Raw genomic sequence first — 16873 nt, forward strand, 5'->3', positions numbered from 1 at the left:
GACTTTCTTTGTCAACCGATAATACAGATGTTGGTCCCATTTTACGCTCTAAAGGAACTTAATTATTTACTTTGGTACTAAGAGTAGCTTTAGGTAATCTTGTTTCTCTATGTACCTGATTAAGTGATTTTATTAAACTGTATTAACCAAATCATTATGAGTATATTGAAATCTTTTGTATTTCTTCTCTTATTTTAATTTTTCAGATGATTTTATTTCACTCATGTTTAAACTATAGAATTAAAATTTGGATAATGAAAACAATTAAAAAAAGTTAATACACCTAGATGATTCAGTGTTTTTTTTTTTCAAAATGTATTTATTCACTCGACTTAAGTTTTATGTGTAAGTATACCCAGTAAAACAGTTTTTCATTTACTGAATACAAAAAAAAAAAAAAAAAAATTAAAACCAGTTAATGAACACTGTTCATGCATTTAGTGGAATTTTGTTGATTGTAAACACCAGTGGTTAAACAGCAATTAAATAGTAATAAAAATAAGAAAAATGCTAAAATCTAATTAATTATAAGTATTAAAAGAATAACTCTATCGTAACTTACCTTGTTTGAACCTCATCGATAAAATTAAAAACATTATACGTTCTTAACAAAACGAAAAAAAAATCACAAATTAGTTAATTAGATAAAAACCATGATGATAATTAATGGAGAGAAAAGCTATCATTCTTACAAATTTAATAATGCTCCTATGATAATACAATTTACAGTGTTACTTTATTATAAGTTCAACATAGTATTAAGCTAAATACATCGCTGCATTAATCGATGTGTGCCTTATTATTTAAAGAAAACGGCGAAGTATTCATTTAATGGACCTGTTCATTCACTGGCCTTGTTATTTAATTATTCTTTACTCATAGAATAAAATTATTAAAAAAATCTTACAATAGTTTGGTGATTACATTTGTCTAATTGTTCACTGTTTAACAAAAAAAGACTTAGTTTTAGTGTCATCTAATTTTCCAATATTGATATTGGCAATATATCTACCATCTAAATCGATTGTTTCATCAATCGATACCTATATGGAACTATCATCGATTGAGTTTTTTAATAGATTTAAGAGTTTCATATATTGGTTGAGTATATTTTTTTCTTAATGTGATTTCATCAGGAATTAATTGTGTAGTATATTTTTTCCAAAAATGATTTTAAATAAGAATTTTAAATTTTGCTAGAGAAATATCAGCTTGACATAAATTGCCGTTGAATATAAATTTTTATCTTTATTTTTAGTAGTTTTTCATGTTATATTACTCGTACCTGAAACTGTTGTTCAATTATTATGGATTTTTCTCAAACAGAACAGTATAACATTTTACCGTCACTTAATAAATGTCCATCTGGAAATTCAGAAGCGTATTTTGCAGCTTTTCTAGTGTCAGATAATTGCACTTTAGGCATGCTATTACATGAGATTACTAAAAAGTCGATAAATCATTGATTTTATAATAAATTGTATACGTAAAACGAATACAAATTACAAACACGCACAACACACTACAGTATTACTGCGACAAGCAGATGAATACAGCAGACAATACAGCTGACATGTAATTGGTACTGATTTGTGTCCACAAGTCATAGAAGTTGGTAAAGTGGTTATAAAAAAAGATTGTCCCGTTACTTTCAATACTGTTTTTGAGTAGATTATTAATGGCACCATTCCTGAGCCCTCTCCTGGAGTACTTCGCTGTAATTTTACTTCTCTATCCATTTCTTTAGAGAACACCTTGTAACGTTTTTGGCAGATTGAGCAGCTAAAACCAAAGCCTGTGCCTGTGTTTTAATCCATAAAAAAATACAACGACGCAAATGATAAAGCTAGTGAGTACCTTTCGGTTCTCATAGCGTGTGAAAAGAATTCTTTTTAAAATACAATACGGCAGTCAACTTGTTAATATAACATATCAAGATGTACTCCACGTGTAAATCATATGTATGGTAAACATTGTATGTATTTATTATAACTATTTCCAATATTTAAACTTTCGCATACTTGAATTAGGTGTATTCCCAATTAGTTCGAGTAATCGAGGTTCTACTGTAAATCAATGATTAAAATAAGCAAATATGTCTAAAAAAAATATATATATACAATAATTTTAATAAATGAATGATGTTTTAGGGCCAACGTCATCTTTTTCATAAATATTGATTAGAAGCAATATCAATAAAAAAACTTATATATACCTTATGCATTACATAATATATTTTAATAACTTATATTACTAAGATATAGAACCACTAACTAAACGAGCACCTTTATAAAGTGCAAGTACCAAATTTATAAAAATATAGCTGAGTATAATCTTTATTAATTGCTTACACCACACCACACAATTAATTACAGCAATGGATTATTAAGTATTAATCAAAATAAAGAAAAGAAAATTCAATTTTTACGTTGTAAAATATAGGTGACTAAAAAATAAATAAATATTACTAATATATACAGTAGGTATATAATATATCGAGTACATATGGTCGCACATACAGCTATCGACATAACTCATCAAAACAAATATAATTTTATTGCTGACTCGTAAAATTTAAATTTTAAAATAAAATATTTATAGGGTTACGCAATGTGGTAAAAAAAAAAAATAATAACTAACTTGCGTCAATTGTTTGGAATAATACTTTGTAATGGCGGCACAAATACTGAAAAACACGACAAAAATATTTCGGCAAAAACGGTACATAGTAATTGTTATAATAATGCCACACAATACCTTTGACAGCGGCATACATGCGATATTCCTTGTTATAATAATATGGTAAACGTCAACGTGACGATTAGGTAAACGTATGTAAATGCTATGCAAACATTCGAATCGCATATTATTACATTATATATACTCGCGCACAAAATATACTCATGAAATATAATAGTGGTTAGTGCGTATAAATTAGAGTGCAAATTATTGTGTTCTATGCTGAAAGGGTTGACTATATATACATGCTGGGCAATAAAAAAAATCAAAGTCTTTGGTCGTTGGAAAACGTATGCATATTTGAATAAAAAACATGTTTATGGTTTAAAATAATATTATTTAAAAGTATAATAACAATAAAATAAATTGTGATAAGTACCTGTTAAAAGAGTGGGGACATTGATATTCAATATTCATATTTCACATGATTTATATTTTCCATTTACTGCTTGCACTCATAATTCTATAAAATTCATTTTTAGTATTTTTGAAATTAATGTTTTTATATAGTTTGAATTATTTACACTACTATATTTTAATATATTACCTATATTTTTGAGTTCATAATCAGATTCAGAATAGGTAATTTTCTAACACTTGTTGATACATAAATATCGAATGTCTAATAGTTTTATTATTAAAAAGTATTTATAGTTTATTTTAGCAAAATAGGAGCCAAAACTTTTTTTGGGAACCTAATTATTTCAATACAGGCTACTTCTAATTACGAAATTAAAAAAATGAGTAGGTAGTTAATAAAAAAATTTTAAAAAAAAACCATTAAGTAAGTTAAGAAATATATTTTTTGAACAATAATACGTATTTTACTGGTACTTAACTGCAAAAAAAAAGCATAATCCTCAAGGAGTAATCAAGCAAAAATTAAATAAGAACAAATATTTCGATGGTTTACTCAAGAAGGTACTTATATTTTGAAGTGGAAAAACAGGGGAAAAGTACTTGCTATATCAACAGAATATGACGGAACTTTGGTGAAAGAAATAAATAATAGAGGAACCCAAAAAACAAAATCAAAAGCTATACTTCAATATAATAAGTTTATGGAAAGTATAGATCTTTTAAATCAAATATTATCGTATTACTCATGTGAACATAATACTATGAGATGATATAAACAACTAGGTATTTATATTTTCAAAATTAATTTAGTAAACAGCTATAATTTATTTAAAATGTATAGTGAATTAAAACCTTTTTGTATGAATTTCATTTATCGCTGTTCTAAAACATTAATTAAAGAAAGAAGGATTAGAAGCTACTTTAGTACCGCGTTGTATTTCTACTCCTCAAAAAAAAGAAAATCACTATCTGAAAGTGGTCTAAGAAATACAAATGAAAAGAAAAAAGTTCGTCGATGCCAAGAATGTATGAAAACAAAAAAAAAAAGTTTGAAAACTGACATCTACTGTCTAACATGCCCAGGTAAGCTAGGACTCTGTGTGTATCCATATTTTAAAAAATACCACCAATCAATAATATTATAGTTTTAAGTAAAATACATATTTGGTTATTAGTATCCATCGCAATAAGTTATCCTCTGAGCTTCGATTACCAAATTTTTAGTAATTTTACTTAAAAGGAAATATGACCTGGATGAGTTGGCTTTTAAAATGGGACATGAAGTTGTACGGCCGCCACCTGAATATTGCCAATATAATCCAATTTAAGTAATATGGGCACAAGTTGTGGGTCAGGTGGCAATTAAAAACATAACTTTTAAGATAACTGATGCCTAAAAATTGTTGTTTATTGATCTTTAAAATGTATCTTTTTAATTTTTTGTCATAGGAAACTGATTTGTTTAAATTTAAATAATTTACAAAATAGGTCGTACCATGGAGAAATCCCCTTTCAACCCTTCTGGTAATCCTATGTATTTATTGGAATAGAAACTCTTTCTATATACAAAATATAATATTACCATTATGCAAATCAAATTGTGAAAATCACTGTTCGCATCTTGCCCTAAATATAATATGATCCATTTGATTAACAAAAATAAAAATGTAGGTAATTTGTTTTATTAAAATTCGTAATAGTTTTCATAAGCTTTTTATGGCCATCTGTGTGTCATAATCGAATTATCGTTCGTTGTCGGAGTTATTTCCCTCATTAACTTTAATGTCATGTTTTGTTGATGAATCAGATCGGTTTTGGTAATTATTAGTTTCTCCAATTTTCTAAGACGATCCCTGTGAATAACACACTTATATTTTATACCTAACATTAAATTCATATTACATTTCTATAAAAAGTATACTACAGTACACAAAAATATGTAGATACTGTTTATTGAGTTATAATATTACAATATGCTGAATTTGTTATCATAAAACTGTACCTCATTTCTAGCATTTCTTTATTATGCGACTCTTTAGTTGCCTCCAGCGTTTTCTCCGTATCTGCTATGATCGCAGTCAGTTGTCTTATTTCTTTTTGATATTTTTCTATTTCTTCCGATCTTTGTGATTGTAATTCTAAAATTGGCTTATTCAACCGTGTTTCCAAACTCAGTTTTTCTTGTGTCAAATTTTCGATCAAGTAATCTTGGTGCTGGATGTACTGTTCTTTGCGATTAAGTGCTTTATAATTTTCAGCAATTTGATTTTCCAGATGTACTTGATATGTTTTCCATTCTAATTGCCTACAAAACAAAAAAAATTCAACTTAGTTTTTATAAGAGGTTTGATTTTATTATATTTACTCATCTTCCATTTCCTTAATTTTTTCTGCATATTCATCATCATCGGTTTTTTCTAATAAGATTTGAATTTTTTTTATTTGCATTATCTAATTCAACCTCTGACTTTTCTAAACTAATAATAAGAAGTAAAATAATAAGATTCTCTTTATATCATCATCATATTGATATTATGTTCAAATCATTGTTTGTATACAAATTAATATATGTACCTACCGTTTAAGAAGATCGTTTCTTTCATTCGTAACAGTTTCTAATTCTTTAGTATTTGAATCCAATAATTGTTTATAGCATAATTCTTCTCGTGTTTTCTGTTCCAACTCAAGATTCTGATACTTATCCAAAGTAGATGTAACTGACTTCATTAACTCAATATTAGTATTTTTCTCATTTGACAACTCTACCGTGACTGTATTTAATTTGTTATTTAACTGTTCAATGTGGTTGTTCATTTTTTCCATTTCAGCCTTTAATGGCTCAAGGTCATTAGTATTTGATGAAATAACATTTCGTTTGCATCTATTATTTACATCTGACATCAACACGTTATTGTAATTGTTAATCTTAGTCTGTAATGCATTAAATGTTGATAATTAATATAAGATGACATTATACTGACCATAAAATGTTAACTTTATTTTACATGATGATTAACAATCTGTTTATTTGTTTCCGTTTTAAAGCTACTAACTTTCATTTTCATATGTTGTGTGTTTTTTTTTTGGCAATATTTTAGATTTTTCATCATCTTCAATTACCTTTTGTACCTTTTCTAAATACATCGGTGCATCACCCTTATCCTAAAACATAAACTACAAAGGTAGTTTATCGTAATATTATATTTTTGTGATAATTACCTCAGCGGTGGTAATTTTCTGGTCATTGCTAGTTACCTTCATTTTTGACATCAGTTTATCCCATCGCAATATAGCTGAAATTTGATGTTTTATAAGTTAATATTTAAAGCATAAATATAGTTTACCAACAATAACCTTCATCTATATTTGATGTGCATTTATTTGGAATGTTTTCATTTTTTACTAAGTTTGTATTAATTTTTGATTTGACTTTTTGCATTGTTAAATAATTTTTTTCGATTATTTGCTTTCTGTTTCGGGAATTGTTCAACTACTAATACCTGTTACATGCGTTCATTAATGTTAATACTATCAAGAAAATCAAATTTATTACTTTTTTCATACTTCGGTTGTTGAAATAATAAAAATTAACTTTATTTTATTTTGTCAACAATGACAAAATAACTATGTAATTAATATTTATTACATTTTAAGTGTTTGAAGTTACTTAGCAATGTAAAAGATAAAAATGTAGTAATGCATCATTAATATATTACGCATTATTTTTAGAGGGCCATCTCTCAAAGCAGCCTTTTTCGGGTTAACATTTTATACACATTATTATAAACAGTCATCTAGTTTGTTTAAGTACATTTTTTATGGTTATAGCATTATCATAGTAGGTATAATGTAAATACTATACATTTCTATAAGTAACAATGATAGTTTAGGTTTAGGACTAAAGCATGGACGTATATGAACGACTAGGTTCTATAGGACTTTTCACATTTCATAGTAAAACTAAATTAATTATTGTAGATACAATACGTTTAATGATTATCATTATTTACCTTGGAATAAAGGATATGAAATGTATTACATATAAATTTTAGTATTAACAAACAAAAAATACTACATATAGGTATTATCAATAACCCATAAGCCAAAAGGTGAAGCCCTGCTAATTAGACATTGCATAAAAAAATACTATGTATTAAAAAATAGCCTTACTGTGTATCTTGATTTGAAAAATTTAATATTTTTTACCTTGGAACATAAAAATCCTAGTTTCAATACTGTATCGTCTATATCTCACAAACGGATTAACGATAAATTTTAATGTACAAATTTAAAAAAAGCCTCAATAATTTATGACAATTTTAATATAGTTTGCTATTTGAAAATCAAAATTTAATAATATAAATTTGATTATTAAGTATAAATGTGAAAAAAATAAAAGTTTTATACAATTGTAGAAAATTATTTAGGTAGGTATCTAAAATGTTTAAAAAGGCAATACGATTCAAAATAATGAGTGCTTAATTATAAAATAATCACTATATGATATGTTAATTAATATGTTGATATTTCGGTTAAAAATGAAATCATTTGAATAGTTTGAAAATGAATCTTCAATAAATCATCGTAAATAAAAAAAAAAACAAAATTATTTATCAGACATTTTAAACTTAGTTTGACACAGTCGAGCGCACTTGTAAGCAAGTAGTGGTAATAGTAATAATAGTAGTATATTGTATTAGGTAATAGTAGTAGTAATAGGCATAGCTACCTAGTAAATATAGTATAGTTATTATAATATTGGTGATAGGTATTATGGTATAGTTTTCCTTGGTGCGACTACTTCGACCCGCGCGACCACCGACAAGTATACATATTACATATATGTATGTATGAATATATATGTATGTATGTATATACAGGGTGTTTCTTTTAAGTTCTTAAGATTCACAAGATATTTTCCAATTTTAACTCTGGCATTCAGCTACATAATATATAATATGCATTTCAATCTATAAATTTAATATGTATTCATTATAAAAAATAAAGTTGGTTTTGAAAAATGTACTGTAAATTTTTTTATTAAATATGTAATATTTGTGTGATATTTTCATGTATCTATAACAATGTTCAAATTTAAAATGTAATTACTTATTTCTATTTTGATTTTATTATAACTATTTATACTCTTAATATGTTTTTTTTTTTTAGAGTATGTATTAGAAATAAACAATTTAGCAGTTACTAGTCATCACTCGCATAATTCCTGTAACATCTTTTTTTACTCAAAAATTATCGTACAAGTAAAATGTCAGATGTTATAAAAATTATGAATTTATAGTATCTTGTACCTACTTTGAAAATAATTTAAATATTTTACATAGTCGTTGGCTTAAACAAGTTACAACAAACGGTTGTTGATGTATAGAAAATAATATAAGAGTATAGTAAAAAATGTCTATTAAAAAATCAAAATTTAAATATATTGATCTTGTAAATCAAATAAACGACTCAAAGCCACATACTACCTTAAATCTATCTTATGTATCTAAGCTTTGCCAGACAAACTATATAGTTATGTAAATAATAGATATTGATTTAGCATCAAAAATATTTACACAAATATTATTTCAAGAAAAAAAAAATCCTAAAATTTTAATTTCAATTTTTTTTTTTTACTCTGTAACGCAATTGCCATGAATAACGATAGTCCTAGACAAATTACGACAAAGTAATTGTAACGATCGTTTTTCGAAAACATCGGTTAAAAAATACGACGGAAATTTACAGACGGATTGATCTATATCCTCTATAGATATTAAGAAGTGTACCTATAGAAGAGAGTCGACAGTTTTTCATAAAAATTATTATACGTTTGAATATGTCTGATTTGTGGTATTTGTGAAACACCCTGTACAGTTTACAAATTATATATATATATATATTTAAACGATGGGTATATAACATGTACGTTGTATCGTTGTAAGTATATTATGCTTATACAATATATACGTACAAGTATATATTTTAAAATATATATATATATATATATATATATATATATATATATATTTGGTATATATAAACAGCGCACACACAACGCTGCCACGGCAGTCGTTTCGAGACTTGATCAATAAAACGCGTTTCGGGGAAGGCCGCCCTTTTCCGCGAGTTTATTTTCGCGTGCCGATCGAACATTCGTAAATGTGTATACTATACAATATAATTACAAAAGTACTTGTACAATATTATATATATTTGTTAATAATAATACCATAGTATACATACAGACTGCATAGATACAGTTTAGAGACAAAAAAACCACGCAAATCATAACAGTATTCAGTAGTCAGCAGTCCTAACTCCCGACGGGCAGCAGTTAAACACGGATGTTTTCCAGAACACTAAAAAATACAAAAATTATAAACTTTTTTAAAGTTATATTGTTTTAAAGTTTATTGTTTTACAATAAATTTTAAAAATCCTAATCTTTAGAAAATTAAAAATAAATATAATTTAATATGCTTAATATAATTTAAAATTACAAAAATTACAGTTAAAAAATTAAGTGTTATTTTAGGTTAAAAAAAAATTATTGATAAATTGAGCTGTATTATAACCTATTAAGTATAGGCTGACAATAGAAATAGCTATAATTTTAAAACTTAATCTGAGCTTTGAAATCAGATTACACCATTGTTTTCAACATAAAAAAAAAAACAGTAAAAAATAGATTCATCATATAAATAGACAATGTCTTAAAATAAATCAAAAATGTCACTGCGTAAAAATAATTCATGAAATAATATGATATACGTAAAAGTTTTTAGTTCCCGTGAATAATGTTTTTAAAATACAAAAATATTATTATTTTCGTTATTTATCCTTTAAATAAGAAATTTCGTAAAAATTTGAACTTCAATGTGTATAAAAAATAATTAACTGTAAATATTTTTTTAAATATTATGGTTTTAATATTATAAGCTATTTATTAGAAATCTTGTATTATATTTTAAAAACTTAGATACGAAACAAAAAGTTTTTATAAATTTTAACTATACAATAGTTGGTATTTTTTTGCAATTTTAATCAAATTCTAACTTCGAATGCATAAAAATAAAATGGTATATTTTTAATGTTTTTATACAGATATGCATAAACACAACTTTTATGAAACCTTGTATTAAATTTTCAAGCATTTTGACCTAGTGAATACTTTTTTATTGATATTTATAGAAAAAAACTAATATATCGCATGCCTTTAAATAGTTTAACAATTTTAAACATTTTCATCAATTAATCAAAATAATAAAATAAATATTTTGTGATTTTCAAGTATCTATAGTTATTTCATATTTGTAATAGAACTACAAGTTAAAAAATATAAAAATCATAGGGAAAGAAATGCTTGTTATACGGTTGAATTTTTGTCGTCTTTAAAAATTTTGAATTAAACGATCATATAAAATTAATTTAAATTTCTGGTAGAAATTATTTTAGTATAGATTGTAAACGTTAATATTTTTATGAATTTCTAACTACAAAATAATTTACTTATCTTCAGAATTTTTATAAATGATTAGTTACTTATCATGTACATACTACATAAGTATACACAAAAAATATATATATCATTATTAAAGCAATAAATTCACGGCTCATCACAAAAACTAAATTATTTCAAAATTTTCCGTGACATACTAGTCTAGTAATGTATTTCCTCCCCCCCCCTCTTCGCATGAAACTGAATTCTATTTCTTATACCAAACGTGTAAAATGTGGAAAAAGCGAAAAAAAATAAAAAAGGTTATTGACTGCCCCCCTGATTAAAATCCTAGCTACGCCCATGTACAAAGGTATTAAAATCAATATGGATATTTGTTTTAAAAATTAAAAATATCGTTATTACGTGTGTACCTATTTATTTATTTTAGATTCTGATACAGTTGATAAATATATTTATTTTTAAAATCAAATGATGTGTGTTTTTATGTCTGTGTATACTTTATACACAAAAAAATGTTTCGATATTAAACTTTGAGAGTAGTTTTTAACATTAATATAATCTTATAGATCTTATTGGTATCTTCAAAATAAAATAAAATTACATTTTTTTCTTTTACAAATATCGATTACAAATTATTTGGTGGATCAAAATTCCAGAAAATTTAGTATGTAGTTTCTCATAAATTAATAATTTTTTAGCTAAAGAATATTGAAAATCTATAACCACTATACTGTTTTATATAAGGGTTTAAAATTTTGACAAAATTCACAGAAATTATAAAGATTAGTAAAATAATTTTGAAGTTAGATGTTCACAAAATGTTTTTGTTTATGAATAAGATTTAAAAGTTAATACAAAGTTTTAACCTACATAATATTATTAAAAAAAAAAAATTATACCGGAAATATTTGATATTTAGGTAGGTACTTGTAAATTAATTATTTCTCCTTAAACAATTTTTAATATTTTGTTGTTCCAAAAAAAAAAAAAAAATAACAATAGATACTTGAAATTTTTAACATTATTTTTATCAAACACAATTTTTTTAAAACTATTTTAACTTTTTATAGGCATCACAAATTTTCTTATTTTTTTTTTTTTTTTTGATGTCAATAAAAAAACATTTGCCGGGTTAAAGTTCTTGAAAATGTAATATCTCACATTAGTTATTCTTAAATCTGTAAAAAAATATCAAAAATATACAGTCACAGTTTTTTTTTTTTTTTGAAATTTAATAAATTTCATCAAAATTGGAAAAAATTGGGAAAATATTTTGTAATTAAGAATTCATAAAGTAGACTTAGATTGTGGGTTTTATAACAATATATAAGTCATTATCAACATCACCTTCCTACTATATTTATCTACTATTATTTTATATAATATTAGTTCTAATTAATAATTCTGGTTTAATTGTATTTATTTAACAATATTCAATTTATAAAATTAGAATAAATGCAGGAACCACTTAATTAGAAATGCGCTTTCATCAACTTGTATTGTATATACCTAGTATATAAAATATATACATTTGTTAAACATATTTATAAGACTAGGTAGTTTAAATAATAAAGTCTTAGGGTTATTAAAAAAAAAAAAATGCATTTAAAATAAAATCTATAATTTTTTTATATAACTATCTTTATTTATGTGTATAACTGTATAACTTATAAAGATAATCAAAGTAATTTGTTAACCATGGTCATTCTATTTTTATATTTAAATTATGCATTTATTCAAATTTTGGTTTTTGGAATTTTAAATGTACGAATAGTTAAAGAGGATATTTTTAAATAGTTATTTATAAATTTTTCAAAACATTTAAGGAGTATTCTTTAACGATATCAACTTTAATTTTTTAAATGTGAACCTACTTTTACTTATAATAGATATTGGAATCAATTGATTGTTCTTAAAATGTTAACACATTATATTCAAAATTTGAACAAAAAGTTTTCGAGCTATTCTATTTTGCACTAAAAATTATATTATTTATTTTAAATATTTTTTAATTGTAAAATATGGATACGAGCTCTGAAGTATTATAATCAACTACCTGCAATTTAAAATATTTGTTTATAATTATTTCTTACACAAGAATAAATAGAGAATTTTTTAATACTACAAAATGCCCATAGATCTTTAATATTATTTATTTACGTGCAATTATTTTCAAAACGTGAATAATTAATATTCTTTTTACTTTATTAAGTGATATATTTTCCTATAGATTTTTATAATATACGTACAGGCTATTATAAATACTAATCAATAGTCAATAGCATTAATAATAATTGACAGAGTATACTTGACTTATTAGTAAAGCGTCTAACAAAAAATAAACTTCAATACCTGCCAAATAAAATATGTATAAAATATAAAGATCATTATTATGAGAGGAAATACACACTAAGTATATTGCAATGACGTATTTGATCCTTGCCCTTTGATAAATTAAAACTTTTTTTTTTATAGCTAATTTATAATTTCTACATATTTTGTTCTCAACCATTGATTATTATATTAAATATAGAGGTATTTTATAAAATAAACATAGATATTTATAAATATAAATTTAGTATAGTTGATAAGTTATTTTGAAGTGTTCCTATTATGTTAGTAATGAGTAAATGTATAAAAATAATTGCTTATGTAATAGGTATGTAGATATTTCAATTAACCACGAGACTGAAACGTATTACACTATCGACCAACACTTAAAATGAAATATCCATTTTAATGATGTAATTATAAAGAAAATTAATCCACTAATTCGTGATACCTAGGAAATCAATTAATCTACATCTCCGAGTAATTCAGTTTGCTATTGTACAATTAATACTTACAATACATGCTATACTAGCACGGAGGAATGTATAGTTAAACAAACTATAATTATAAAATGCTCGTTTCACACTAATATATAATAAAAATAATACTGAATATACGTAAAACTTTTTCATCAAAGACAAGGTAGACTGTAAGTGGGTACTGCTCTGTTGAATATTAGGTGTCGAAAGGGTCACTGTAATGGATATGTTAAATTTGAATTTAATTATGTATATTTGTACATGAGAAACGATAAATTTTATTCATGTAATCTCCGTTTAAAATCTAAAATGCTAACGTTCTCAATACCATACCATATCAAAAATATGTTATATTTCTAAAATAATTTTAATATATCATATACATTTCTGGTTTCAAACATTTTGTCATATTCTACTAAACCATTAATATCTCTCTTTTCTCTCTGTAATTTTATTTGTTTGTAAATCTGTCCGTAATGTTCTAGTAAAATTTTAGAGAATAAATATCTAACTTTAAGCTATTAGATCATTAAGGTATAGTGGTAGTACTCAAACACTATTCCATTGATATAAGAGGTTTTCTTTAGTGGTAGATAAGGCTTATACAAAACTATATAAAATAGAGGTGTCATTTCAATTTTTTAAAAGGTATGCTAATAATTAGGCAGGCCAAAAAAATGTTTAGCGAGCTAATATAACATATTGTATTAAAATTATAACAAAAAATGATTTTTTACATTTTTATCTAATTGTTTTAATAAAATAAAGTATTCCTAACTAATAGGATTATATATGAATAGTAGGATTATCTACTGTGATATGTACATTTTTAACTTATTGAATATGATAATTAAATAATATTGGGGACAAGAACTAAGAAGAGTAATAAATATTAACATAATAATAAATAATAATAATACACCTTAAGATTGATTTGACAATTAATAATATAATAATAGTACAACGGTCAACAATGAAGTCATAATAGAAAAATTTTCACAAAAATACATGTTTTATTCGTCAATGGTGTGTGTTTGAGCTTAACTAATTAAATCACGTTAATGTACTCATTTTAGGTGACGTTGGTGTACTGCAGATGGTCCTATATATGTTGAAATAGTAGTGCATTAAACCTGTTATGTTGTGAATTAGTTTAAAGAAATGTTCTGTAAAATTTTTAATGCATCTCGGAGTTTTGAAATTAAACGTGGACAATTAAACTATAAAATAGAGCCAAATATTTATCCTTGAGTAACACCAGCTATTACCTATAATAGATTCAAAAATAGAAAATTTATCATATATTTTAATAGAAAATGACTAATGAATTAATTATACCATATAAGAAGGTTGATTTATTAATTATTTGTACTTTCGAGTTTAGGTATACAATAAGCCTTAATCGCCATAATATCTTTTCAAAAGCTTTAGATGTATCAATAAAATCGGCACCTATGTGACAAAACTTTTCAAGAGCTATACGTCATATGTATTCAGTTATATGAAAAAGTTTTTGAATTGTGGAATGTTTTGTTTTAAATCTAAATTTAAATTTTGAAATTTTTATTTGATAGCAATGTTAATAGATTAATTCGGTCTTTAAATTGATCTTTTTGATTTTTTTTATATAGTCTAATACAATATGCTTAACAAAATTAGTCAATTAGTATTCAATTAATAACTACTATGAAAACTATTTATTTTATATTTATATTTCATTTTTAATGCGACTAAACTTATTTAACTCTTATAGGTTTGAAAATAATATTGCATTGTATATTTTGTTACTTTTTTTAGCGTGTTTGATTGTTTTATTTGTACGAATTAATAATATTATTATTAGGACTATTAGCAATAACATAAAAATATGTTTTAATAACAAAATATAAAAGTTGAAATAGTACAATGGTATAATATTATATCATTATAAATTACATTTCATTTTACATTTTTATTAGAATAGGTACATTTATATTTAAGAAAATAAATTAAACAAAATTATCAAAACATTTAAATACTTCAATCATTACATTAAATACTGTATCACTATCACAGTAAAATACCCCATAGTAATAATATCACACATACAACACACGACAAACATTTGAGTCATGCCGCAATCCATGCTTTAATTACGAGCATAAAAACCCATGCGATACATAAAAACAACCTCAGCGCTCACTCAGTTTTCACTTAATTATTGTACACTTTCAAAATATATGTTCTTTCTAAATTTAAATTATTCCTTTATGTATTATTTTTGAATATTAAACTATTATTACAATAAATTTTATTATATTTTATTAACTTCTAAAAAACCAACTAATTTAGGCATATAAAAAAAAAAAACTCTGACAAGTACTGACAAGGTAATAAGATATTATGTTAACTGTTAAGTAATAACATTTAAATAATAATTAGTTAAGGATATAGTAAATCAAAAATTATGTATTAATATGTTTTTTAATATTATATATAATAATAATCTAAAATTATAACTATTAATACCTTCTTCTTAAAATAATTGACCATTCACCACATCCTTTCCGTTACTATACCTAATTCATTACAGTAGCATAAATTCTAAAAGAAAACATGTACAATATATAATATAGTACATTTTTAAGGGTTAAGGAGCCTATAAGTATAAGTCAGTGCCGGATCTAACATTTTTTTAACCCGGGGCAAAATATGAAATTGGCGCCCTTCTATATCAATTACCTTTTTTTTTTTTACTTATTACATAATTAAAAATTTGCGCCCCTTTATGACTAGTATCCGGAGCACGTGCCCCGGATTGCCCCCCCCCCTAGATCCGGTGCTGGTATAAGTTACTTATATTATTTTTAATACTCATATAATTTTTAAAGCAAAATTTATATAGGTAGTTTTACTATTAAAACCGTTTCAAATAAGTAATGAAAAAAAAAAAAAAAAATAACAAAAAATAAACAAAACATTTATTTTATTATTAATTATTACCTATAAAATATTGTAAGTAATTAAATATCCAATTTCATCAACATTTATATTTCATACAATTAAAAAAAAAAAATGTATATTTAAATTTTAATTTAGTAAATTTTGATAAGTTGTATCAAAATACTATAACTTAAAATGTAACATTTTAATATTTGATAAAATAGTAGCCAACAAAATAAAACACTATGTTTTATTGTACCTACTTGTTGATGAAACTGCTTACATAATATTATGTAAATTACAGTTGTATAGTCTATTTCAGACGAATAATATGCTAGTGCTGTGTAATCGCTCTTTTTCTGGATTTCGGCTTAATGCTCATTTGTTGATACCTAACCGACTAATCATATTATTATAACATTTTTATATTCTTCTCACGATGATATCCAAATTAAACGATATTTTAAACTCTATAAATGAAATTAAGTCTACGTATACCCTAACTAAATTAATAAATGTAGTTAATGATCAAGGTAAAATGTTAAAATCATTAAATAAGGAAATCAACAAACAATAC

The 16873-nt window shown here is 24.4% G+C and overlaps 1 protein-coding gene across 1 annotated transcript in view; it reads right to left on the reverse strand.

Annotated features, from left to right (window-relative positions):
• Positions 1-4813: 4813 nt before the first annotated feature.
• Positions 4814-16873, reverse strand: part of LOC112600034 (interaptin-like) — a 13090-nt gene continuing 1030 nt past the window's right edge. The window contains 8 exon segments of the mRNA XM_025347168.1: positions 4814-4952; positions 5102-5404; positions 5465-5538; positions 5540-5576; positions 5678-6030; positions 6319-6392; positions 6454-6559; positions 6561-6599. Of these exon segments, the coding sequence (XP_025202953.1) occupies positions 4814-4952; positions 5102-5404; positions 5465-5538; positions 5540-5576; positions 5678-6030; positions 6319-6392; positions 6454-6559; positions 6561-6599 (1125 nt within the window).

This window comes from Melanaphis sacchari, unplaced genomic scaffold (assembly GCF_002803265.2).
Source record: "Melanaphis sacchari strain LSU unplaced genomic scaffold, SCAv2.0 Contig59_pilon_pilon, whole genome shotgun sequence".
In the NCBI taxonomy this organism is placed as follows: Eukaryota; Metazoa; Arthropoda; class Insecta; order Hemiptera; family Aphididae; genus Melanaphis; species Melanaphis sacchari.